We start from the raw sequence: 22,888 nt of genomic DNA, 5'->3' as shown, positions 1-22,888 counted from the left end.
ATAGATCCAGGGGCGCTGATGGCTCACTGCGCTTTGAAATCAGGTCGTTTGAGTAAGACATGACCCCGGTTTCACTCGTTCATTCGCTGCACCCTCGCGAGCAGGGGTGTGGAGGGCATGCGGGTCGGCGACAAGCGGAAGCTGGTCATCCCGCCGCAGGTGAGACAATGCGCCAGCTGCGGGCTGCTGAACCCCGCCCTTGCACATCTGAGCCGTCGGAGCCGATTGGCACCTCCTCGCCTGGCTGCCTGGTCAGCACGGTCAGCACCTGCGCGTACACTGTGTGGTTCACTGTCCTGATTTGTGGCTGCTATCATGCTGACACTTGTGCGGCGCCGTGTGTTGTGCGCAATCTCCACAGATGGCGTACGGCAGCCAGAAGCTCCCCGGCATCCCGCCAAACAGCACCTTGGAGTTTGAGGTCGAGCTGGTGGACGTCAAGTGATCTGATCTGGCCTCAGGTCATGCCTAATCTGGCGTCAGGCCATGCCTGGTCTGGCCTGCACCAACTTGGACAATCCTGGTGTGACCGTGTGTCGTGCATGCGGAGTATGTTGTAGGTTTGAGGCCACATGGTGGATGGTGGTATGCCTGGTTTGGCACACTGGAAGCTGCTGTGGCTACAAGCAGGCGCCTGCAACCTCGAGGATTGGTGCTCGCTTGCGGATGTGCTCACTTCGTCGCTTTGTTTGAGTGAGTGTAAGCCTATGTTATGGGCTGATCGTAGTCAGAGGCAGTGTACCACCGTTGTGGGTGGCCATGGTATTGGCTGTGTTGTATGCCGGGCGGCGTGATCAGGGACTGCACGCCCAAGCAAACACCAAGGTGCACACGCGCACTACTTCAATGACAGCTTCCACGAGGATATTTTGTCAGGCGGGGTTGGCATGTACACGCGCACCACGCTGATGGGCAGCGGGCAGCTAGCGTTGATTGCTATCCTACTGTAGATACCTGCAAACGTCAGCCGCAGCAGTTTGCAGTGCGGTCGCATTTTCAATTTTCAGCCAGGTCTGACGCGCCTGCACTGCAAGGATTTGGCCCTGTCGGCCGCAGCGCAGAGGTGGGTGGGCATGTTGGTGTGGCATACTCAAAAAGCTGCCAGGCACATGTACCTACACAATCTGCTTGACAGCGGCTGGCTGGCTGGGCCATGATAGCAGGGCATGCAGGCAGTCCGCGTGGGCCTGGATCACAGCGTTGATGGCACATCAGTCTTGCGTGACGAGGCGCGAGCATGCCGAAGTCTCGGCCAGGAACCCATCCGGCAACCAAGCGTATAGCTTATCAGGTTGATCTGCAAGGTTCAACGCCCTGTCACAATGCTGGTTCTTTTACCGTGGAATGCATGGCAAGCACATGGGGATCTGCAAGCAGCCGTAGATGTATCTACGTCAGAGATGAAGGAGAGGGGCATACAATGCAGGTCGGCAAAGGAAGGTAGGTAACGATCAAGAAATGCCGGTCAGAAATTAGCTGCAGGTGACAAGCTAAAAGATAAGGGACATGCATGGCTGATCGGGTTGCGCCACTCCTGACCCCAAATCATGTGTTTGCTCTGGCTCTCACAAAAAAATGCAAGTGTGGATACGATTTGGTTGAGGTTTGCCCAAACACTTGCTGGACCTGAATCCTCCTGGCAGCGTTATTATGCAACAATCTTACTGCGAGTAGGTGATTGGCTTGCAAGTCAGGGTGGATGCACCCGCCATAACAGCTTACAGTAATGTATCTGCACATTGTGAGTAGTTGGACTGTGCACCTCCGAGATCGCTCCCTTGCCGGCGTGCAGCTCAAGACTCTTACCGGTACTCGGTGCCCACAGAATAATATATAGCAGTCGTGTCACCGTTAGATTCACCCCACACAAACGCACACTGTTCATCGATAATAATATAGGCGCGAATTATAGATCGCCCGGATTGAGCCATGGAGGCGAGCGACGAGCTCAAAAACCTGGCTAATAGCTTGAAGTCTTTAGCAGCAGATGTCCTGGGGACACACCGAGGGCCGCGCTGCCGCGGTGCGGCGCAGCGCTGGCAGCGCGCTTGCTGCTGGCGTGTTGCCGACAGCCCACACCAGCAGCTTTCACCTGTCCTGGATTGTGCTGCCGCCCAAATTTCACTGTGATCTTATGTCCTGCACACGCTCAGCTTGTCCTGCACAGGCCTCACGTTTGCGCCGCACCCGCTCTGTGGCTCGAGGCGGCCGGAGGACGCTAGTCCTGAACTTCACGTTCACTGCTGTCTGCCTCCCTTGCCCCTCGGCTCCGCCTGCTTCGACCAACCCCATCGTAGCCATCAAGGAGGCTCTTCATCTGGCCTTAATCAAATGCACAACATCCCGGGGCATCACAACTGTGCCTGACCTTGCCTTCGCGTTGAAAAACCACCTGGTTCGGTCTGGAGGCGTTTACATCAGCCTCGACCTGCTGTTCGCGCTCGCGCTCATCTTTCGACCAGACGTGGGTCCCGCCTTGCAGCATGCTGGCATGCGCACCATGCATGATTGTACAGCTGGCCGTGTCACACAGCTGGCCGGGTGAATGGGGGGGCCACTTTGCATCCGTCTATGCGGTGCAGTTGCCATCGCAATGCGCTGCTGGCACCCCCATGCCCTACGCAACCCTCGTAATCACCAATATCAACAAAACAAGGAGAATGCAATATCTTGTTAGAGTCCCTCAATATGTCATTCCCGGTGTCAACAACTCCCAGCGGGTCCTTGTGCATGTCAATGTTCCCTCTTTCCACTCTCCTCTCATGCTTCTCCTCGCAACGCGCCTTCCGCCACAAACAACCTTAGTTCCTGAGGGCCAGGGCGGACCAGCTGGCTATGATGATGGTGCGCGACGCGATCGAGCTCAGGGCCACCACAGACGCCCTCTCAATCCGCCGCGGCGAGGAAGACCTGCAGCGTGCGGCACAGCTCGAGCGTGCCCTGCGGGCCTTGCCCGCCGCTGCGGCAGGCGGTGAGCCAGTGATGAACGCACGCGGGACAGCCAGGCGTGGCCCCAGCGCGGCGGCGGTGGCGCAGGCGGCGCAGTCGCGTGAGCGCTTGGGCGGCGAGCTGGCGGCTGTGGCGGCAAGGCTTGCGGGCAAGACTCAGGCCACCCTGCTGAAGCTGTTTGATCCTGCGCTGCTCAACCTGCTGCACTCGGGCACCGAATTCCTGCTGGCCAACTGCCAGCCCGGCACTGTGGCAGGTGAGCCGCCAGCCGCTTAAGCGCACACGGGGTGCGATGGGACGGAACTCGCGACGTGCATTACCAGCTGCCTGCCAAGCACCTGCCACGTGTGCATGTCAGCAGCTTCAGCACGCGCCAGATCTCCGGGCGCTGCAGGTCCTGGCACGCCATTGCAATGCCGCCTTTCCTTAGGAGGTTCGACCCCCCAGCCACAAAGTAGCACCGTGTCTGGCCCTGATTGCATTGATGCGCACCGGCACGTCCGCTTGAACCAGCCAGCGGCTCCCACTCCGTCAACCACCCACACCGCCACTACTAACCCCAGGGCGCATGCAGGGCATGGAGACGCTGGTCGCCGACGACGCGCAGCGCGCCGACAGCCCCCGGGAGAACCCGGCCCAGCAGAAGCTGCCCGAGGCGGAGCCGTCCGAGCTGCAATTCAAGACGCTAAGATCCATGGTGTTCCTCGCCCCCTCGTTCCTGGCGGATGAGCGCTGGAGCGGCTGGCGCGCGGGCCTGCGGCTGCCGCACGGCAAGAGCGAGTTGATGAAGGGGTTCGAGGACCTCGCGTCCCTGGCCCTGAAGCGAAAGCTGCTGGTAGGTGATGCATGGATCAGAGTTGTGTCATGGTGCATCTGGTTGTTGCAGGTTCTGGGGATAATGGGCTGTGTCAGGGCCCTTTCATGAAGTGTTTCATATGCCATTTAAGGAGGCCGTTCGCAAGGGATCACATGGCCCCTGCTGTTATCCTTATACTTAGGCATTTCACAAGGGACCAGCCCCAGCTGCCGGAAACAGCTGTGGCGCCGCCGCCAACACCATTTGTTGACGTCACTTATTGCAGTACTCCCTCGCCCCGCCCCCATGCCTGGTGTCCTCACACCGGCGCCGCCGCGCCCTCCATGTAGGCCTGCATGCACCCCTTTGACTCAGAGGCGTTGCAGGCCGCCACGCGCGAGAGGCTGAGGGCCAGCGAGGCGGCGGGCGACCCTATTATCAAGCTGCTTATGAAGCAGTCCGACCTCATGCGGGAGACCGTGCGGGACGACGGCTCCTTCGACTTTGACGCGGCGGCGAACGTGCTGGAGACCACGCTTCTCAGCACTGGCATCATCAACGTGATGGCCGAGGACGACCTTGTGAGTAAGGCTGAATCTTGAGTCAGCGGCTTGTTTGGGGTACGATTTACCCCTTTCTTCAGGTTGCGCCATTTCGCACACCTAGTCGTCCAATTTGCGTAATCGGACCCTGTCCTGCTTCTGGGAGCCATGCAAAGCCCTGGCACTTGCTCACTCCTGACATCCATCTGCTCCTGCCCCCTCCCCCGCCACCACAGCTCACAGACCCGGTCGTCGACTTGCGGCAGCAGAGCGGTGCTGACGCCACCACGATGCCCCTGCGCATCCGCCACGTGCTTGGCAGCCTCCAGCTAACGGCCATGTTGCAGCCGTGGGACCCCGCCACAGCGATGCCCGTCGTCGGCTCTCTGCTGGCGCACTCCTTCATGGCGGGCAAGGGGTACGCCGCGCCGCTGCAAGCCGTGGCGGTGTCCGGCAGGGCGTCGGCGGTGGTGGTGTCGACAATGGCCATGGGGCCGGACCTGGAGACGTTCCTCAGCGACCTGAGTGCGCGGGTGCGCGACGGGCGTGCATGCTCGCTTTTGGCACGGGGCACACAGTCAGGTGCAGTGCGTCAGTGTGCATGGGCCGTCAAAGCTGGTGTCCCTGCATTTGCAATGTTGCTTCACAGCTGCATCGCTCAACATAATTGCAAAACCCACCTGGCGTCCATGCTGGCCCATCTGCCCTTGGTGCAGGTCGAGCTGCCAAGGGCGCGCGACATGCTGGGCGCCACCCTGGCGTTCACCCTGGGCTCCAGCCTGCTCAAGGCGCTGCAGGAGCTGCACGGCCACGAGATTGCGCACCGCGCTCTGCACCTGAGGTGAGCAGTGCCTGGGACCTGTCCGTTTTGCACGCTCGCTAGCCTGGCGGGCGTGGGCCCAGCTCGTGGACAGCGCTGCCCCACGGTTTGGTTCAAAGGTGTGCTCCCAGGGGCTGACAGCTGACTGGGAAGGCTGGAGCCCCAGCCATGTCCAGCCCTGTGTCTAACTTGCCCTGCACTGCGCGCTTCTCGCCCCTTCTCACAGCGACATCATCTACAAGGTCAGTGACGCGGCAGCTGGCACCTGGAGCTGCATGCTACCTGCTGCTTTGCCCTGCAGCCTCATCTCGACCATGCCTCATGCCTGTATGCATGACTTGATCTGCATGCCGCCGCATCCCCAGCTGCCCCCACCTCGCCAGCCATTTGCCGTTTCGATCCCTCAGGGCGTCGACGCCGCCGCCATCGCGGAGGCCGCTAACAGCGGCGCGGGCCTCAGCGCACTGGCGGAGAAGCTGGCCGGCTCGCGCCTGCTCATCGACGGGTTCAGCTGCGCCGCGCCCACCGTGCTGTGCGACCTGGTGGACGAGGGCACGCCTGCGCGGCAGCTGCTTCCCAGCGCCGCCTACCGCCGGTGAGCGCGCCGGGGCACGCGGGCCGCCAGCACACGCGGTGGTTTCCTGCCTGCCATCAGAGTAGCAGGGGACCTGGCCAGCATTGGAGTTTCAATATGCCAGCAGCACCACCCGACGACTGAGGGGGGGGCGTGACGACTCACAACAGCCTGCCGCACCCGCAGCGCGGCCCCGGAGCTTTGGCGCCAATCCGTGGAGGCCGTGCCGGCGGGCGACATTGCGGCCTGCCCCGTGAGCGTTGACGCGGCGCAGTTGGCCTGCGCGCGTATGCCTCCTTGCCCTGTACAGCGTTTTTCACGCACTGCGGGGTTGCTGAGCGGGGCTGCCCTACGACAAGGCTTCGCAGCAGCTTCACTCGGGGCCTTGGGTGCACACGGGCTGCTGATCCATGGGCTGCTGACCCAATTTCATAAGTGCACGATGCCCCCTCTGAGCCATCGCTGCGCCGGTCACTAACACCAGGCGGACATCTGGAGCGCGGGCACCATCATCTACACCATCGCCAGGCTGGGAGGTGTCTACATCGGGGCCGGCGGCGCAGACGACGCCGCGGCCGACGCGTTCAGGTTCCAGGCCGTAGAAGGCGGGGAGTCCTGCGAGGCCGCGCTGCTGGCGCAGGCCAATGCCATGCGTGCCCACGTGTTCCAGGGGCTGGACCACAATGATGAGCTGCGGGTCCCGGTCCTGTGAGTTGCTGCGGCCGGTCGGCGGCGGGGACCTCGTTCGCGCTGTGCGATTGTTGGTTGCAGGGCCCTTGGGGGCTGTTGGGGTAGCTACGCGTCAGTGATCACCTGGGTTTTGGCGGGAGTCCATACATCCGATTGCTCCTTGCCACGCACAAAATTGTCTGCCAATAGCCTCTGAGTTGAGATCACCGCTCTCTGAACTGGTGCCAACGCGTAGGTGGATGCTGAGCGCATCTCCTGGCGACCGCCCCACCGCCGCCGCGGCGCTCAACTCACTGGCGCTCACCAAGCCGGCGCTGGAGGCGCAGTTCGCACAGCTGGAGGCGGACGCCCAGCCGGCGGCGGCAGAGCTGGCGGCGGACGAGCTGGCGGCCACCACGCTCCTGGGGCAGCTGGCGGCGGAGAAGCGGCTGGCAGAGGAGGGCGAGGCCGGGGCCACGCCCCCGGGGCTGAGCGGCGGGGAAGAAGGCGAGGCGGCAGGAGTCGCGTCGGCGGCGGGCCCCAGGTCAGCGGCGGCCTCTGGCGCAGGTGCAGGGCCCTCCAATTGTGCGGCTGCGGCCGCGGGTGATGCGCGCGCCCGCGCCGCGCCTGTTGGGTCGGCCGCGGCGGCGGAGGTGGCTCCGGAGCCGCCCGTGCCCATCGCCCGCTCACGGGCGCACCGGCAGCTGCCTGCCTGGATGCCGGCCAGCATGCAGGGCAGCGGCGGGGGCGTGGGCCTGCACAACGACTCAGGGCAGGCCAGCTGCGCCGACGGCGCCGGCAAAGAGCAGGAGCAGATGCAGCAGCAGGCGCAGGCGCAGGTGCCGGAGCAGGCACAGCAGCAGAAGCAGCAGCAGGAGCAGCAGCAGGAGAAGCAACACAAGCAGCAGCAGGACCAGCAGCAGGACCAGCAGCAGGAGCAGCAGCAGGAGCAGCAGCAGCAGCAGGAGCAGGTACACGAGGAGGACGAGCGCGATGTCGCTGCGCGCAGCCGCGGCCGAGGGGGCCGCGAAGCCGGCGGGGTGGCGGCGCGGCGCGGCGGCCGTACTGGTGGGCCCTCAAGCGCGCCTGTGGCGGCTGCGTGCGGGGACCAGGGCCCGCCGAGGCGGGAGACGCGCAGCACCGCAGCCGCGCGCAAGGCGCAGGCGCAGCGGTAGGAGCAGCAGGAGCAGCAGCAGCCGAAGAAGGATGCGGAGGGAGAGACAAGGTCCAACCGCCGCAGCAGCAGGGGCAAGAGCAAAACCAAGATGCAGCCCCCATGCACTAGGGCTCCCCCACAGCCCTGAAAAGGGAACAAGAGCGATTCGACACCAGCCTGACGACACAGCAGCGTCTGCCGCCCACGGCTTAGGCGTGCTTAGGCAGGAGACATGAAGTCGGGTGCTAGGGGCAGGTTGCATGGATCCACAAACTCGCTCTTTCTCCTCCGCTGTCGGATGCTCTCGACACAGCAGGGCCCTGCCACGCATGACTCTCGCATCCAGTGGTGCGTGGAATCTCTTCACAGCAGGTCCCTGTGCCATCCCGTCACTGCATACGCCTCTCTCCTTGCGTGCTTACACCATTTCAAGGCGCGCATCACGCACCACCGGCAGCCAATCTGCCTTGTGCACTTTCATAACCCTGCAGGGCTGCTCAAACGCCCCCCAGGCACGGGCTTCTCTCAGGCTGTGGCAGGAGGATGATTTTTAATGGCCGGGGACTCTACAAAACGCATAAAACAAAATGACCCCTGAAGGTGCTTTGCAATGTTTGGCTGCACCACACTAGGAACATCTCCCCTCCCCCCCACACGCGCGCGCATTGTGCTGCCAAATCGGCTCACCCTTAGGCCATACCATCCCTGCACACAATTCACCAGCTGATCACCTGCTGCAAAGCATTGCATCTCTGGAACCCACCCTTATTTGATCCTTTCTCATTTTTTGGGGGTGGAAACTCACGTAGATAGTCAGCCGCTTTGTAGCTTGTACAATGTGCCTAATTTGGGCGTTCACCATAACACAACTGATTTGCCACCTCACATTTGATGCCAAAAAAGATGACAGCTAGGGGACCCTGGGCGACAGCTTGCAGCTGGCACCCCGCCTGTGCCCCTCCTGTTGTTATCTGACTCAGCAAGGCAAGCAATGCTGATCAAGTGTGTTTAACTGCCCTGCCAGTGCTGCCCTGCCAGCCAGTGCCATAAGTCTTGAGGGCTCTTCGTGCTGCTGCATGGGCTGCGGTGCAGGTATCAGGGAGTTCGTGGGAATTTGCCACGCCGAATTCTCCTATGAGAAGCTGCGTGCTTACAAAGGCACAACATAAAACAACCAACAGGAAGAAATAGCAAGCCCTGCGCCCAGACAAAACGGTTTGGAAGCTGAAACCGTTGAGGTGGCTCTGCATCGCAAGGCAAAGCGGCAGGTTACTAGCTGTGGTGGCGACCGCAAAAAGGAGACAGCCGCCAATGGCCCCAGCGGATCTGCTGCTGCAGCGCTCTTGCCTAAAGCAGAGTGCATGCAGCATTGCCAGTAGGCGATGACTGGCGCAGCAGAGCAACGCCGCAGCACTGGCGCGCCGACAAACAGTGACGCCTCTTGGGCGTTTTGTGAGATGCCCCGCCTGAACATTGCACTTCACCAGCTTACCACATAAAAAGTGGCGCCGTACAGCGCGCTGCTGCTGATGGTCCAGCGAAGCTGCGCCAAGCGCCGCGCAGTACCACAAACAGTAACTGTTTCAAGGGCGCAAGCCTACGACATAGGTGCGCAGCGCCAGCCCTGCGAACGGTGATGCGCCGAGCAGAGCCGGGAAAGCCCCACACCACATGGCACTGGCTGGGGCCGCCAATACGGCTGCGGCGGCCTCAAAACTCAATCCTATACACCGGCCGCTTCTCCCGTGACTTGCCCTGCAGCGGCTCTATTGTCCACGTGCACGCCTGGATTGCATCCGGATTGTCACCGGCGCAGTTGCCGACGAGGTGGTCGCTGCTGAGCGGCACCGGCTTGCCGAACTCAAAAATCGAGGCCGGCCGCGGTACGGGCGACGCGAACATGTCTGCGACTGCCTTGGCATCGCCACTGCCGCCGCCTGCCGCCGCCGTTTGCAATTTCTTTAGCCGCTGCGCGTCCTCGTCAAGTTGCTGCTGCCGCGCCTTGGGCAGTGGCTTGGCCTCCACCGGGCCTTTGCTGAATGGCCACCACCCCATGGTGTGCTGCCGTCACTGCGTGCCGAATGCTGATGTCCTGGGAGGCTATGCGCGTCTGGCGAGCTGGCAAAGGCCTGAGATCACTAAAGTAGAAAGCGGCTAAGTTTCATAGCTAAGAGATTGGCTTTTGTGGGTAGACTAGCAAGAACATTGTGCTCGTTCCGCAGGAGATGTCACGGGTTGCGGGTGCCCAGGCACTCAGGTGGGTGCGAGAACGGCTGCCTTTTCAGGGGATATGAATGGCGCAACACCGTAGAAACCTTCATGAACAGACAACTTACGTCATTACAGCCTGTTTTTGGCAGGTTTACAGCACCTTGTCGAAAAGGATCTGATCCGTTTACCCTTTTCATCTGGGAATACCGCGTGACTGACTGTCGTGAAGTGGTTGTTTCAAGGGGCATTTGTGATGCAGCTTGGACGCTCGGCCTGCATGAGGCCGGCGGGCGCACGCCCCGCGGTACGTTGTGCACCGCGGCGGGCACCACTGCCGGTTGCCATGAGCTGGTGGTGGCCCTGGGAGGACCGGCGGTCGATCCGGGAGCCGCGTGCGGCGGCCGCACCCAGTGACGGTCCTGCAAAGGACACGACCGTCCACTTCACAGCAGAGGACCTCTCATCGAGCGCGGCGGCGCCCGCTTCGGTTGCGGAGCCTGCAGGGGCGGCCGCCCCCAGCGCAGCGGGGGCGCTGGGGCAGCCCGCGTACATCACGGGTTCCTACACATCTGGCCGCGTGGCCGCGAGCTTGGACGGTGCGATGCGAATGATGCGCAGGGAGGCGCCGAGTATGCGCGTCATGCTTCACTGGATCAGCCGCCTTCATCAATGCGTTGTTCGACTTGATGGAAATGGAACGACAGGACGGCCCGTCTCGCATGCAGCAGCTCGATTTGACACACAATGCCACACCATTTCACCCTTGTGCCCTGGCCTGATGCAAACCTTTGTGTGCCCAGATCTGGATATCCTTGAGGTCAAAACCCTGCGCCACAAGCTGACACCCAGGTTGGTATGACAGTTCTGCGCCGCGGCGCCCCCGGCCTGCTGGCAGTAGCTGCTCTGCGCCCCTGCCGACCGGGAGGCAGCTGCTGAGTCAACCCACCGGCCCCAGGAGGGCGGTAGGCTGCATGCTCTGGCGGAGGCACCCCACGAAGCCGTGTTGTCCATGAAACCGTACCTCTCTGTGCGGCTGTGTGCCTCCTGCGGTCTGCAGGCCCTCGCCTTTCACAAAGGACAACAATGCGGGCGCCGGCTTTGGTGAGGGTTCGCTGTATTGCAGAGCGCCTCTCCAGTCTCAAAATCATTAGAAATCTTGAAAGCTGGGTGCCCAAACCCCACGCCCACTGCGCGTACAGCGACCCTAGCACAGGCCGCAACCCTAGCATTCCCTCAGCGCCCGGCCGTTGCCACATGCCCGCAGCTCCTTGCTATGTGGCTCAAAGCGTCTGTTTTGATATATGTTTCACAAGCGCTCCTGCAGTTTTAGCGCAGAGATGCAAAACCCCATCACACCCACCCCACCTCTGACCCCGTGCTGAGTCGGCAAGCACACAAGCAATCAGCCTGCTGCAAACTCTAATCGTGCTAACAACGCAGTGGGCGACAAGGACCGCATCCGGCTGCACACTGTGGAATACGAGTCGGAGCTCTCGTCTGGGGCTGCCTGCGGCAACGGCGTCGTATCTGGGGAGGATGACACCTGCCTGATGCTGCCAGAGTGGGCCATCCGCAGCGGGCCGCGCGACACGATCTACTTTGAACCCTCCCAGGTGCGGCCTGGTGCCTGCGAGAGGTTTCAGGGGATATCGCAAATATGCCTGGCCTGGGAACATCCCAGCACAGGGTCTGTTCGCTGTGCCAAAGGGTTCGGTCGTTGCTTTTGCTGCCTTGTGGTTGTGAGCGCTGTCAGGCAGGCTTGGGGATTTCAGCTCATGCTATCAACAAAGAGCGGTTTGCACCTGTGCTGCTAAGAGCCGGCCCCAAGCCGGTTGCCTCTGGCGGCAACACGAGCCAACAATATTCAGCACCCCCTTGCATCCAGGTGACGGCAGCCATCGTGACGTGCGGCGGGCTGTGCCCTGGCCTGAACGATGTGGTGCAGAACATTGTCTTCACATTGACAGACTATGGTGCGGCTCGATGCTTCCCTATGCATTGGCTGACAAGGCCACTGCATCCCAATTCAAAGGCTTTTGCTTTGATTTTGCCGGAGGGTGCTTCCCTAGCACGTTGTGGTTGGCAGGCAGCCAGCTCTACCTCTTCATCCACGAACCAGGCATACTCAGGTTTCACAACGTGCACGCGCATGCACGCAAACGCATGCGCGCACATATGCAGGTGTTTTGCCCCCTGGTACCAACAGCTCAAAAAACACCATGCCATCGAGACTGCTCAGCCAAACCTTCAAAACCCCTAAACAATGCAACTCATATTGCCAGGTGTCCCTGAAGACCAAATCATTGGGATCCGCTATGGCCTGGCGGGCTTCTACAACAAGGGTGCAAAGCCCGTCACCCTGACGCGCCAGACGGTGGACGGCATCCACCTGAAGGGCGGCACCATGCTGGTGAGGGCGGCAGGACTGCCAGAGCCCCAGCGCCTCCTGATGGAGTGTCCTGGGGACATGCCGCGGGGCGCGCATGACAGGACCTGGTTGCAGCATCAGGCACGAGCATCAATGGCAAGGGCGCGCTGTGTTGGTGTGTGGCAGGCAGGCGGTCCTCTTGCGTCCAGCATCTAGCCCTTCTCATCTTGTCCCACCATATCTGCCCACCTGACTGCACGGGGATGCTATCTGCAGGGCACTTCGCGCGGCGGTGCAAACATAGAGGAGATCGTGAGGCGCATAGACCTGTGGGGCCTGGACATGGTCTTTGTGGTGAGCGGCTGCTGGGCTGTTGCTTGAGCCTGGCCCTCCTGCGTGCGTCCAGCTCCCCAAGCTGGCCTGCGTTTAGGGTGACGCCGTGTCCAGCTCATTACCAAAGGGCACCTCCATCGGGTTTAGAAGGGATTATCTGATGGGAGGTGATCACACTTGGCGGTGTTGTTGTGAAAAAGGCTGGCATGAATTGGAAAGGCGCTGTGCAATGCCATGTTGATGATACGCAATCCTGCTGCGCTTTGCCCACCAGGTGGGCGGAAATGGCGGCAATGCGGCAGCCAACGCCATACAGGAGGAGATTGCGCGGCAGGCGAGAGTTCACAGGGGGCATGCACGGGGCCTTGACACTCGCCAGGGTTTTGGTGTCACACAAACAGTGCCTAGTCTCGTGTTCGTGTATGAAGCGCGCGCATGTGCACGCATGTGCCTGGCCCAGCGCTTTGATGGTGAGAGGCACCTGCTCGTGCAGCTGCGCCATCGCCACCCTGTCAGCTACCCCAACCATCAAGCACCACTTTGCAAAGTATTAGCCTCCTTACCTGTGCATGCTTCCACCCATGGTCCCAACAACTACACCTCCCATGGCGCACTCAAATTCGTTTCCTGCTCCTTTCCTCACATTTCAAAGGACGTCAAGTGCGTCGTGGCGGGCGTTCCCAAGTCCATCGACAACGACATCCTGCTCATCGACAAGTGCTTCGGGTTTGACACGGCGGTCGAGGAGGCGCAGCGCGCGCTGCTCGCGGCAAAGGTGTGCGTCCTTGCACTGCCTGCTGCAGCAGTGCTCGCGGGGGTCACAGCTTCCTCATTCCTCGCCATGCTATGCTGCAGTCCAAACTGGCGTTTGCACCCGCTCCCTACGTACCCTGCTGCTTTGCCACTCGCAAGTGCGCCGATCCGCTGCCTTGTGACTCTTCTTACACAAGCCCCCGCCCCGTGAATCTCACCCAAAACATCAGGTCGAGGCCGCCAGCGGGCGCCGCGGGCTGGGCATCGTGAAGCTGATGGGGCGCAACAGCGGGTTCATCGCGATGGAGGCCTCCATGGCCAGCGGGGTGGTGGACGTCTGCCTCATCCCCGAGGTCAGGCGGGCTGGGTTGTTAGGGTGTCTGGGGCAGGGCGGGGCTGCCAGCGGCAGATGGTTTTGGCAGGACTGAGGGTGAGAACCACAGAGGTTTTTAGGGGATGACAGGAAGGGTTGGCGCCTGAATTGCGTTGCTGGAGGGGCTCCAGATTGTGCACACATGCTGTTTGCAAGCGGGAGGTTTGGCATTTGTATGCTTGAATGCAACATGCCCTTTGCTCCTTTCTACATAATCAACCCCAGATCAAGTTTGACCAGAAGAAGCTCCTGGCCCATGTTGGCAGCATCCTGGACCGCAAGGGTCACTGCGTCATCTGCGTCGCAGAGGGGGCGGGGCAGGTGACGGGGTTGCACGTGCAGTCTCGTCTTGCTGTCTCGAGGCTGGCGTCAATGCTTTTCGGGGTCCGCCTTCATCATTGTCGGCTGCAGGCCACAAGAAGCATTGAGATGGATGTTCAAAGAGACCTCAGGGGCTTCATGTTTTTTTGCAGAAGAGGGTGGATACTGGCAAGGTTGATGTATTGGTATGCACACAAATTGTATGCACACCACATGTGTGAGGTGACCGCCGCACTCACTGGCATCCACTTCCGCAGGACCTGGTCAACCAGGAAGGCAAGGGTGGCACCGACGCCAGTGGCAACGCCATCCTCAAGGTGTGAGCAGATGCAGAGTAGCCAGGGGCCTGGCTCCAGGGCAGCGGTTGTGGCCACTTTGTCGTGCTGGCAGCAAGCTTGCGGCGTCCGGCCCGCGCAAGCACGGCTTTTGTGTGATGTGCGCCGTCCATGCCTCACTTGAATCCCACACCCCCCTGCTGCATGTCAAGCTGCATCCCATCCATGCTATTGAAGGAACAGGCCAACTATATTTGACAAGCCGACCAGGCGCGCGAACGCGCGCGCGCGCGCGCACACACACACACACACACACACGCACACACACACACACATTCTTGCTCTCTCACACACCGTCCCCAGGACATCGGCGTGTTCCTGCGCGACACCCTCAAGGGCCACTTCAAGGACCAGGCCGACATCAAGTACATAGACCCCTCCTACCTCATCAGGTGCGGCTGTCGGTGCTGCAGGTCGGTTTCATGGATGCCTTGAAGATCCTTGAGTCCGCTGGGTGCTGCCTCGGCAGCGTGCTGGGGTTGGACAAGTTGGTTGCCCTCCTAAACAGTGCAGGGTGTAGAGCGGCCCACTGCTAACTGCTGGTGAGTCACCTGAACCGTTGTTTGCTTGAACACAGGTCCATTCCAACGACTTCAAACGACCGCATCTACTGCAAGGTGAATGAGATGGGCTCTAGCAGTCGTGGAAAGGGGCCGGGCTCGCCGTGTGCACCCTTCTCCGCCCCCCTACCCCCACGCCCAGGCCATAACAGGGTTGTGCGTGCTTGCTCACCATCCGGAGTTATTGCCTGCTGAGCCATGACCACCTCGCTTTCTGGCACCACACGTGCCCTTGAATGTAAGGACATCTGAGTCCCTCTTCTTCCTCTATTGCCCAGGTCCTTGGGCAGGGAGCCGTGCACGGCGCATTCTCCGGCTACACCGGCTTCACCGCAGGGCTGGTCAACACCCACTATGTCTACCTGCCCATAGAGACCATCATTCAGGTGGGTTTCGGCGGGGACGAGTGCTGGGGCTTGGCGGCGTGGGGGTGTCCACTTGCAAACGCAAGCACGAACTCTGTGAAGGAGGGTTTTACGGCTGTGCCAGATTTTTGAGGGATTGCATAAACAGCAGAAATAGCACAGAATATGTCTGAAAAATATTTAAGTTGACCTGGTGTTACATTCTTGAAAACGTGCGCAGCTCTTGCGCATCCAGCCCTTTTGAGCCGCTCGCCAATACCGTGTCGCGATTCGCCCGACTTGCAGGCCCCAAGGAAGGTCAACCCCACAGGACGGCGCTGGAACCGGCTCAAGACTGCCATCAACCAGCCGGATTTGCACTGATGCATATCCCAGGCCTCCGCTGCTGCATCCATTGATTGGGGCAGATTCCATAGCCCCGTATAACGGTCCGCACCTAAAACCTGCTGACAGAGCTCGTGTGGGCCCTTTTCGCGTGGCGCTGTCGGCATGCATGCACCCAGCATGCTAATCCAAACGACCCTGCATCTCTCTGTCCTACATGTGTGTGTTTTATTGCGGCCCGCTTGTACTTCCTCTGCACGCCGCGAGTCTGTTTGCTTTGATTGCCGGCCGATCTTGTGTGTTGTTGGACGTTCTGCCAAGACAGCTGCTGCCGCCAGTGGCTGCGGCGCCCCTTCTCCTGCATGCATGTTATCAGCATGGTAATCATTGTTATCTGTGAGGGATCACCAGCCGCACTGGCATAGTAATCAATTCACGCAGTCCGGTGTATCGCAAAGCGTCAAATGCGCCTCCTGTACACCTTGAGCTCCCACACGTGAAGGATTTCTCAATCCGGCCGCCAATATCATACTGATGCTGGCAAGTGACAATAAAGCCAACAGCATCAGCATGGTTCTTTTGCAGGGTCCGGGGTAATAGTGCAAATGGTCAGCGGGCACACCCATGCCCGGCATGGGGCCTATGCATCAATGCAGCCTCCAGCACCGAAGCACCTGTCACAGTTGCGGATGTCGCCTACCGTATGATATCGCACGGCACCTGCAGCCCGTGAAGCCGGTTGCAAATACGTCCGTGTGTCACTTATGTTATACACCACTTTCATCAAAGTCACTCACCAGACACCAACCGTTGCGGCACCCCTCGCGACAACCCTGGTCCAGCTCGGGCGCTCGCACGCAATTGCAGCTTGAAGAGCAGGAACTTCCAGCTATTTAATCATCACGCCGCTAGCAGGACCTTCACTGTATCATATGGAGCCGTGTCCGATCTTCGTCTAACACATCTGATCAACTTGACAAATCTATTACAAAGAAACATGCTTTCGTATCAAAGACTCGTGGTCGGGGCGGCGCCAGTGCAGCGCGCACGCGGCAGCAGCATCGGCGGCGGTGACGTTGCATGTTGGCGCAGTGTGCCGCGGCACGTCCAGACCGGAACTGCGATCAAGGCCGTGTCGGCGCCCCAGCAGGGCGGGCCTGCGATTTCAGGCGCTCGTTCGGGATTCAAGGGTACCCACCCTGCAGGTAGGGTTGGCGAACGCGCACAGTGGCATGCTTTTGTGCGGTCTTCTTGTGCAGTGAGGCCCACCTGTTGAGCAAACCAGCAAAACCCACCATGCGCGGCTGCATGGCATCGACATGCAAAGTATCCGATCCCCCTCAACACTGTCGGGCTCATCATGGCGCGCAGACACGCTGCAGGTCGAGATGCTGCGTGAATTCCTCAAGCCCAGGTGCGATTGTCTCACCTCTAGATAAACCTGTGCCGGACCACCCCCGCACATCATTGCAGTAGCAGTGATAATTCTTAAGTTGCCTCTCTTTGATGGTTGCTTGAGCTTGCTGAAGCGCCTGGTAGGTTGGCCAGCCCAGATGGCGCAGCACCCCAGGTTGGTCGGCATTAGCACCGCAACCCACCACCCCGTCGGATCACGTTCCGCCAGGCCCTCGCCGTTCACCAAGGACAACAATGCGGGCGGCGGGTTTGGTGAGTCAGCAGCTGGGTGTCTGCGCATCATCAGCTAGGCAGCAGCATTTCACCCTGCGGGTTCTGAACTCCCTTTGCCCCAAGCTGCAACACGCACGTGCTATAAACCGAGCCACACATTTGATGTACAATGGCCGCCGATCGTCCTGCACGCCGCAGTGGGTGACCTCGACCGCGTGCGGCTGCACACAGCTATCTACGAGTCGGACAAGGTGTGTGCAGCCCAACGCTGCTTGGTCCCCACCGGCTTGGCGTAACCCCAGGCTGCTTGAGCGTGTCTTCATGGCCCCCACATGACGAGTGCTGCATAGAACCTGGGGGCTGGTCAGCCAGCCGCAAGCTGCTCTGATATGCATGTGACTCGACGCTCGTGGGCGGTCCGCAGCGCCTGAGATAGTCAGCGCTCCTTTTGTGCGCGCCGCATAGCGGCTTCACACTGTACGCGGCGCACCGCATGCCAACAACATGTTTGTGTGCAGGTGACGGGCCTGAAGGCGCCAAAGGCGGTGATGGACGCACTGCAGGAGGATGAGGACGCCACCTTCCCTGAGTGGGCCATCCGCAGCGGACCACGAGAGACGATATTTTTCGACCCAGCACAGGTAAGGATGCATCCGAGTGGGCAGTGCTTCCAGCCAGCACGTCGTGCGATGCACTGGTGTGATGCAGCGACGCCTCATCAGGCGCGTTTTGCAGCGACCTGATTTTGCAGCAATAACGCATCGCACGCCTATCTTGGCAACCGTTTTGGCCACCGGCTTTGCTGTATGCGCTTGAGAATCTTTACATTGAGGCGCCACCAACTCACAAACACTTCGCTTATGCGCCCTCACTACTGTCCATCCAAGGTGACCGCGGCAATCGTGACCAGCGACGGCCTCTGCCCAGGCACAAACGACGTTGTCCAGAACATTGTGTTCACCTTGACAGACTACGGTACGGCCTCGCTGCCATGCGGCCCCGGACTGCGTGCCGCCGTTTGTACCTATAGTCAGCTGTGCAGCACTGCTGTGATGCACAACACTACTTCTGGCAACTTGCAACTGACTCGGTCTTCCCCCCCCCTTTGAAACACCACAACCTGCAATATGTGCTGGTCTTCCCACTTCCTGAGACACACCTCAAAACACCAGTCATCCCTCAGCCGCGGCACCGCCCCATCTTGCTTTAGGTGTGGCCGAGGACCAGATCCTGGGCATCAAGTACGGCCTGTCGGGTTTCTACACCAAGGGCGCAAAGCCCGTCACCCTCACGCGCCATGCCGTGGACGGCATCCACCTCAAGGGCGGCACCATGCTGGTGAGCCTGCAGTGCGAGAATAGCTGCAGGGGCGAGCACCGATTGCAGAAACGCGCTTGGCTCGCAGCACTGTGGTTGCGTAATGGCCAAATTTGCAAGGCCTATTATTGCCACAAATGTGCCTCCAACTGCCTGGCAGCACCGGGGCTCCACCACTTGCAAGTGGACGCATCACCAATTCCTGCATATTCCTCTTACTTGGAGCGCATCTCACTCTCCAACCCCAGGGCACCTCGCGCGGCGGCGTCAATGTTGAGGAGGTCGTGAGGCGCATAGACCTGTGGGGCGTCAACATGCTCTACATTGTGAGCGGGCCGCTGGCAGCGAGCCGCTGCCTCTGACCGCATACATTGCATAAAAGTGGCCCAGGGTGGGAGGCATACAGCTGTGACTGCTGCTTAGTTGGTTTTGCAAATCAACAAATTCTGAAAGCTGTGTTTTTTCTCCTTTGCTGGATTGGGCCTCCACCATGCTCGAAGGAGACTTGCAACTGGTGACCTGCCCCGCAGTAGTCTCTCACTTTCTGCGGCTCTCAAAAGCATGAAAGTTATCAATCACCTTGCCACACTAGCGCCGTAACCCCTCCGCACCCATACCTGTAATCAGGTGGGTGGCAACGGCGGCAACCACGCCGCGGCTGCCATCACCGAGGAGCTCGAGCGGCAGGTGCGAGAGGCAGGGGGAGGGGGGCTGAATTGTGATTCGTGCTGCCCAAGGCTGCAGTGGCGGTGGCCACCGGTGGCGGCAGTGCTGCTGTGCCTGCAACAGATGCCAGCACCCAGCAGCGTCCCCCACACAGGGCAGTCCCAGGCTCATAGATCTGCAGATCCTGATCATGCTCAACATGCTGCTAGCCCCAGGTGTGCCCCTAGCAGCGCGTGACTTTCGCCCTTTCAGCCACTTTCCAAACCGCAATTGGCACGTTGGCAAACCGGTCAGGGGGTGATCTGCACAGTGGCGACGGTGCCTAAGTCCATCGACAACGACATCCTGCTCATCGACAAGTGCTTCGGCTTTGACACGGCCGTGGCTGAGGCGCACCGCGCACTGCTGGCGGCAAAGGTGGGCTGCGCAGCAATCTGCCCAGCCCTAGGTGCGCTGCGACTGCCGGCGCCGGCGTCCTCCCGTCGCCAAACCGTCAAGCGCACGCATGGCAGACGTTCGTGGCTGGGGGCTGCAAACTCATGCAGCCCCCAGCATGCTCCATTTTGCTCCTTTCTTCAATCCCAGGCATGTAGCACGGAGAGGGCCCTACTTACAAAACAAATCCATATCGTCCGCGCACAGGTGGAGGCGATGAGCGGCCGCAGGGGCATCGGGCTGGTCAAGCTGATGGGGCGCAACTGTGGGTTCATAGCCATGCAGGCCTCCCTGGCCAGCGGCATCGTTGACATCTGCCTCATCCCCGAGGTTTGTCTGAGCACGCATGATGCATGCATGCATGCGTGTGTTCGTGTGTGCGTATCGCATGGATGCATGGTTAAACATGGTTTTTCAAAATGTGTGCGGGTGAGAAGCTGTGGTTGTGGGGGTGAGGTGGGGGTTACAGGATGGGGTGACAGCATTACAATGTCAAATGGGCAGCCTTTGGACTCAGCAGACAGCGCTGCTTGCTACTGCAGCCAGGCACGCAGGCTCGCTGCGGCACTTCTGAGAAAGCGTTCACCTCATTCACCTCACCTGCTGAGTCATTCTCAACCTTCCCCTATCCACACGGTATCCGCATCCCTGCATTCCCCATCCCACAACATAGATGGGGCCTGTCCACTCGCCCAAGCTTCTTGCCCACATCAAGGCCATCCTGGACAAGAAGGGCCACTGCGTGGTCTGCGTTGCTGAGGGCGTGGGGCAGGAGGAGAAGTGCGCGGGCATCGACAAGCAGGGATACGCCATTTTGAAGGTGAGAGCCGGCATCAAGATCCTTGGAGGCGCAGATAGTTGCATTGCTGAAAATGTTTGCGTGTGCGCCGGGGCACTAGCGGGCCGCAAGGCCAAACCCAGAGAGACCTGCATGCACTTTTTGGTCTGCTCAGCGTCGGCGAGCTCGTGCGCTTTGCGTCTGCACCCTCCTCAAACGCCATGCCTGAAGCTCGCCTCAAATCCGCCCCCCTATCTCCCAAACGCCTGCCTCAAGTGCACCTATTCCACCGCCCCGCCCCCCCCGGTCCCCAGGACATCGGCGTGTTCTTGCGAGACACCCTCAAGGGCCACTTCAAGGACCAGGCCGACATCAAGTACATAGACCCCTCCTACCTCATCAGGTGCGGGCTATATTGTGTGACACTTTCTTTTGATACAAGGTGCTGCGGTGCCAGACAGCAGGCCTAGAATTGGATTTTATAAAAAGTCAATGGGTGGCGTGGCCAATCAGAGGTAAATGCATGCACACACAATATGTTGCTGCCACGTTTTTGACCCGGCCAGGCCATGCTATTGGCCAAAAATTGAGTATGATTTCCAGCCACCCCAACCCATCATTGTTCCCATGCACAATCATCGTGCTTTGCCAACCATGTGTTGTGTGCCGCCTCTGGCCGACCTGCACCCCACGTCTACAGGGCCACAGCCCCTACACCCAGCGATCGCATATATTGCAAGGTGCGGGTGCAGGTTGCGACCTCTGCAGCTGATTCGTTCATCTTGCTTGCAATCATGCGACTGCACACGGTTTGAATCTGCTGCTGCTTGTGCCCTGCAGCCGGCACATACAGGTTGTGCATAGTGCCAACAATCCTGGCATTGTGTTTAATGCACAAAGCATTATCCTCCTCCTGCCCTGCTTCACAGGTCCTTGGACAAGGGGCAGTCCACGCATCGTTCGCGGCCTACACAGGGTTCTCTGTCTCAATGCTCAAGACCCACTTCGTCCTGCTGCCAACGCGCTACCTCAACAAGGCAAGGCGATGCTGCTTTGGGTACACTCCCTATGGAGAATTGCGATACAGCATTGCTCGCAATTTTTGGGAGTTCTTGCTGGAATGCGGAAGTGCAGGGGCCTGGTAGGGACGCATGTCTTTTTTGTCTTGGTTGCAGACACAGTCAAATGCTTTATCGCGCCGCCGGCGCTGCAGTCTTTGAAGCATCTGGGTCAGACACATGAGCACATGGCAATCTTCCACTCTGCCTGCTGTTTGCGCAGGGTGTGCGGTCTGTCAACGTGCGGGGGCGCACCTGGACACGGCTCAAGACGGCGATTCAGCAGCCGGATTTCACGGCGTGATCTGTTCAGGATTTAGATGACAACACCGCGCAATGCAGGGAGCACCAGAACGCTCTGGGAGGCTGCGTCTGCTGAGCTTTTCAGGGGTTGGAGCGTCTCGCCCTTTTGTCCGGGTGGCGTGCGGTACATTGTGCATTGCCTCATCAGGACCTCCCTGCGGCGCCAGAGCCTAGCGAAGCGCCGCGTGGCCCAGCCCTGGCAGAGCCGCGTCCAGCGCCGTGCTTGCGAGGTCCTTCCAAGGCCGCCGATGGGGGTGCAGCAGCGCCCCGCCACCTTGGCGCGCAGGGGCATGCCGTGCAGTGCAACGCAGGCTGCTGCGACGCCATGTTGGACTTATTTGTCCAGGCCGTCGTCAGCAAGGAGAGCCCCACCGCCACCCTTGAACACTCACATACCGGGCCCCGTCTCCAACAACACCTTCAACTCTGCCCCGGGCCTAGCCGTGACCCGCCGCCGCTGCCGCATGATGCTGTCTTCAGGGCCCCGCGCCCCCCGGCCTGCGCTCGGCGTGCGCGGGATGGCGCACTGTTCTGGCGTGTGGCCTCTCAAGGCCTTTGCTTGAGCAGGGTTTGAAGAACGATTTAGTTTCACTCAGAGCATGTGTAACACGATCTGCATCCAAATGTAATGCCTCCCTCCCCCTAGGACAGCGCCGCCTTCGCCGCTGCGGCCTGCAGCCGCCACCTGAGGTTGAGATGGCCATGCGTGCAGCGGCCGCGCAGGGTTGCCGTTGTCGGTAGTTCAAAGGCCACAAAACCGTTGATCAGCCGCTGCAGCGCCCATTGCATGGCACCGGTCACACAAGATATGTGCGCGCCCCTGCCCCGCAGTCGCTGTGGCCGTGTACGTTCTGCGGGTTAGCGCGCCCCATGCCGTGTTTTGATCGCTCGCGTTTTTTGCATGGGTCCCCCCCCCCCGCTTTTGCATGTGGTGCCGGGCTGCCCCCCTCTGCCCCGAACGACTTTGCGATTGGGGGAAAGGTTGCGGCGTTGTGGCTTGAAAGATGGCGGTTTCTCGGGCTTTCCTGCGGCCGCAGGCCTGCCTGGTACCTGTGTGTCTGCCAGATCCTTGCTCTCGGTGACTGGCCACATGGTCTACGTCTGATTTTCTGTATCAGACCAGACAGAATGCAGCGAACCGCCGGCAGGAGCAGCAGGAGGCCAACTCGGCCTTCGCCAGCTTCTTTAAACAATACAGTGAAGTTTCACAAGAGACTCACGACACCTGCGCAGATGCGGCCGCCCAAGCCCGC

The 22,888-nt window shown here is 60.3% G+C and overlaps 4 protein-coding genes across 4 annotated transcripts; 3 read left to right on the top strand and 1 right to left on the bottom strand.

Moving 5' to 3' along the window:
* Positions 1–2,982: 2,982 nt before the first annotated feature.
* Positions 2,983–7,525, top strand: MNEG_1570 (hypothetical protein; the record flags this gene model as incomplete). The annotated part of the gene is made up of 10 exons (XM_014049948.1): positions 2,983–3,205; positions 3,513–3,784; positions 4,096–4,326; positions 4,524–4,820; positions 5,004–5,128; positions 5,334–5,349; positions 5,515–5,702; positions 5,868–5,934; positions 6,166–6,389; positions 6,607–7,525. 10 exons carry the CDS (start codon positions 2,983–2,985, stop codon positions 7,523–7,525), a joined length of 2,562 nt encoding a protein of 853 aa, XP_013905402.1.
* A 1,691-nt stretch (positions 7,526–9,216) lies between these two features.
* MNEG_1569 (hypothetical protein) lies at positions 9,217–9,561 on the bottom strand (the record flags this gene model as incomplete). The annotated part of the gene is made up of 1 exon (XM_014049947.1): positions 9,217–9,561. The coding sequence occupies one exon, from the start codon at positions 9,559–9,561 to the stop codon at positions 9,217–9,219; it is 345 nt and encodes a 114-aa protein (XP_013905401.1).
* A 934-nt stretch (positions 9,562–10,495) lies between these two features.
* On the top strand, positions 10,496–15,488 carry MNEG_1568 (hypothetical protein; the record flags this gene model as incomplete). The annotated part of the gene is made up of 15 exons (XM_014049946.1): positions 10,496–10,566; positions 10,775–10,818; positions 11,158–11,330; positions 11,603–11,690; positions 12,000–12,127; positions 12,362–12,439; positions 12,693–12,758; positions 13,071–13,193; positions 13,402–13,524; positions 13,770–13,865; positions 14,123–14,182; positions 14,504–14,592; positions 14,778–14,817; positions 15,039–15,146; positions 15,411–15,488. 15 exons carry the CDS (start codon positions 10,496–10,498, stop codon positions 15,486–15,488), a joined length of 1,365 nt encoding a protein of 454 aa, XP_013905400.1.
* Positions 15,489–16,837: 1,349 nt separating this feature from the next.
* MNEG_1567 (hypothetical protein) lies at positions 16,838–21,331 on the top strand (the record flags this gene model as incomplete). The annotated part of the gene is made up of 14 exons (XM_014049945.1): positions 16,838–16,863; positions 17,074–17,117; positions 17,277–17,329; positions 17,597–17,719; positions 17,966–18,053; positions 18,289–18,416; positions 18,644–18,721; positions 19,023–19,082; positions 19,356–19,478; positions 19,704–19,826; positions 20,170–20,316; positions 20,589–20,677; positions 20,975–21,014; positions 21,204–21,331. Coding segments are annotated over 14 exons (1,250 nt in total), but the record flags the coding sequence as incomplete, so codon positions are not given.
* Between the last annotated feature and the right edge of the window lie 1,557 nt (positions 21,332–22,888).

The sequence above is a fragment of the Monoraphidium neglectum genome (genome assembly GCF_000611645.1).
Source record: "Monoraphidium neglectum strain SAG 48.87 unplaced genomic scaffold scaffold00160, whole genome shotgun sequence".
Lineage (NCBI taxonomy): Eukaryota > Viridiplantae > Chlorophyta > Chlorophyceae > Sphaeropleales > Selenastraceae > Monoraphidium > Monoraphidium neglectum.
This window is presented reverse-complemented; position numbering and strand designations above follow the sequence as displayed.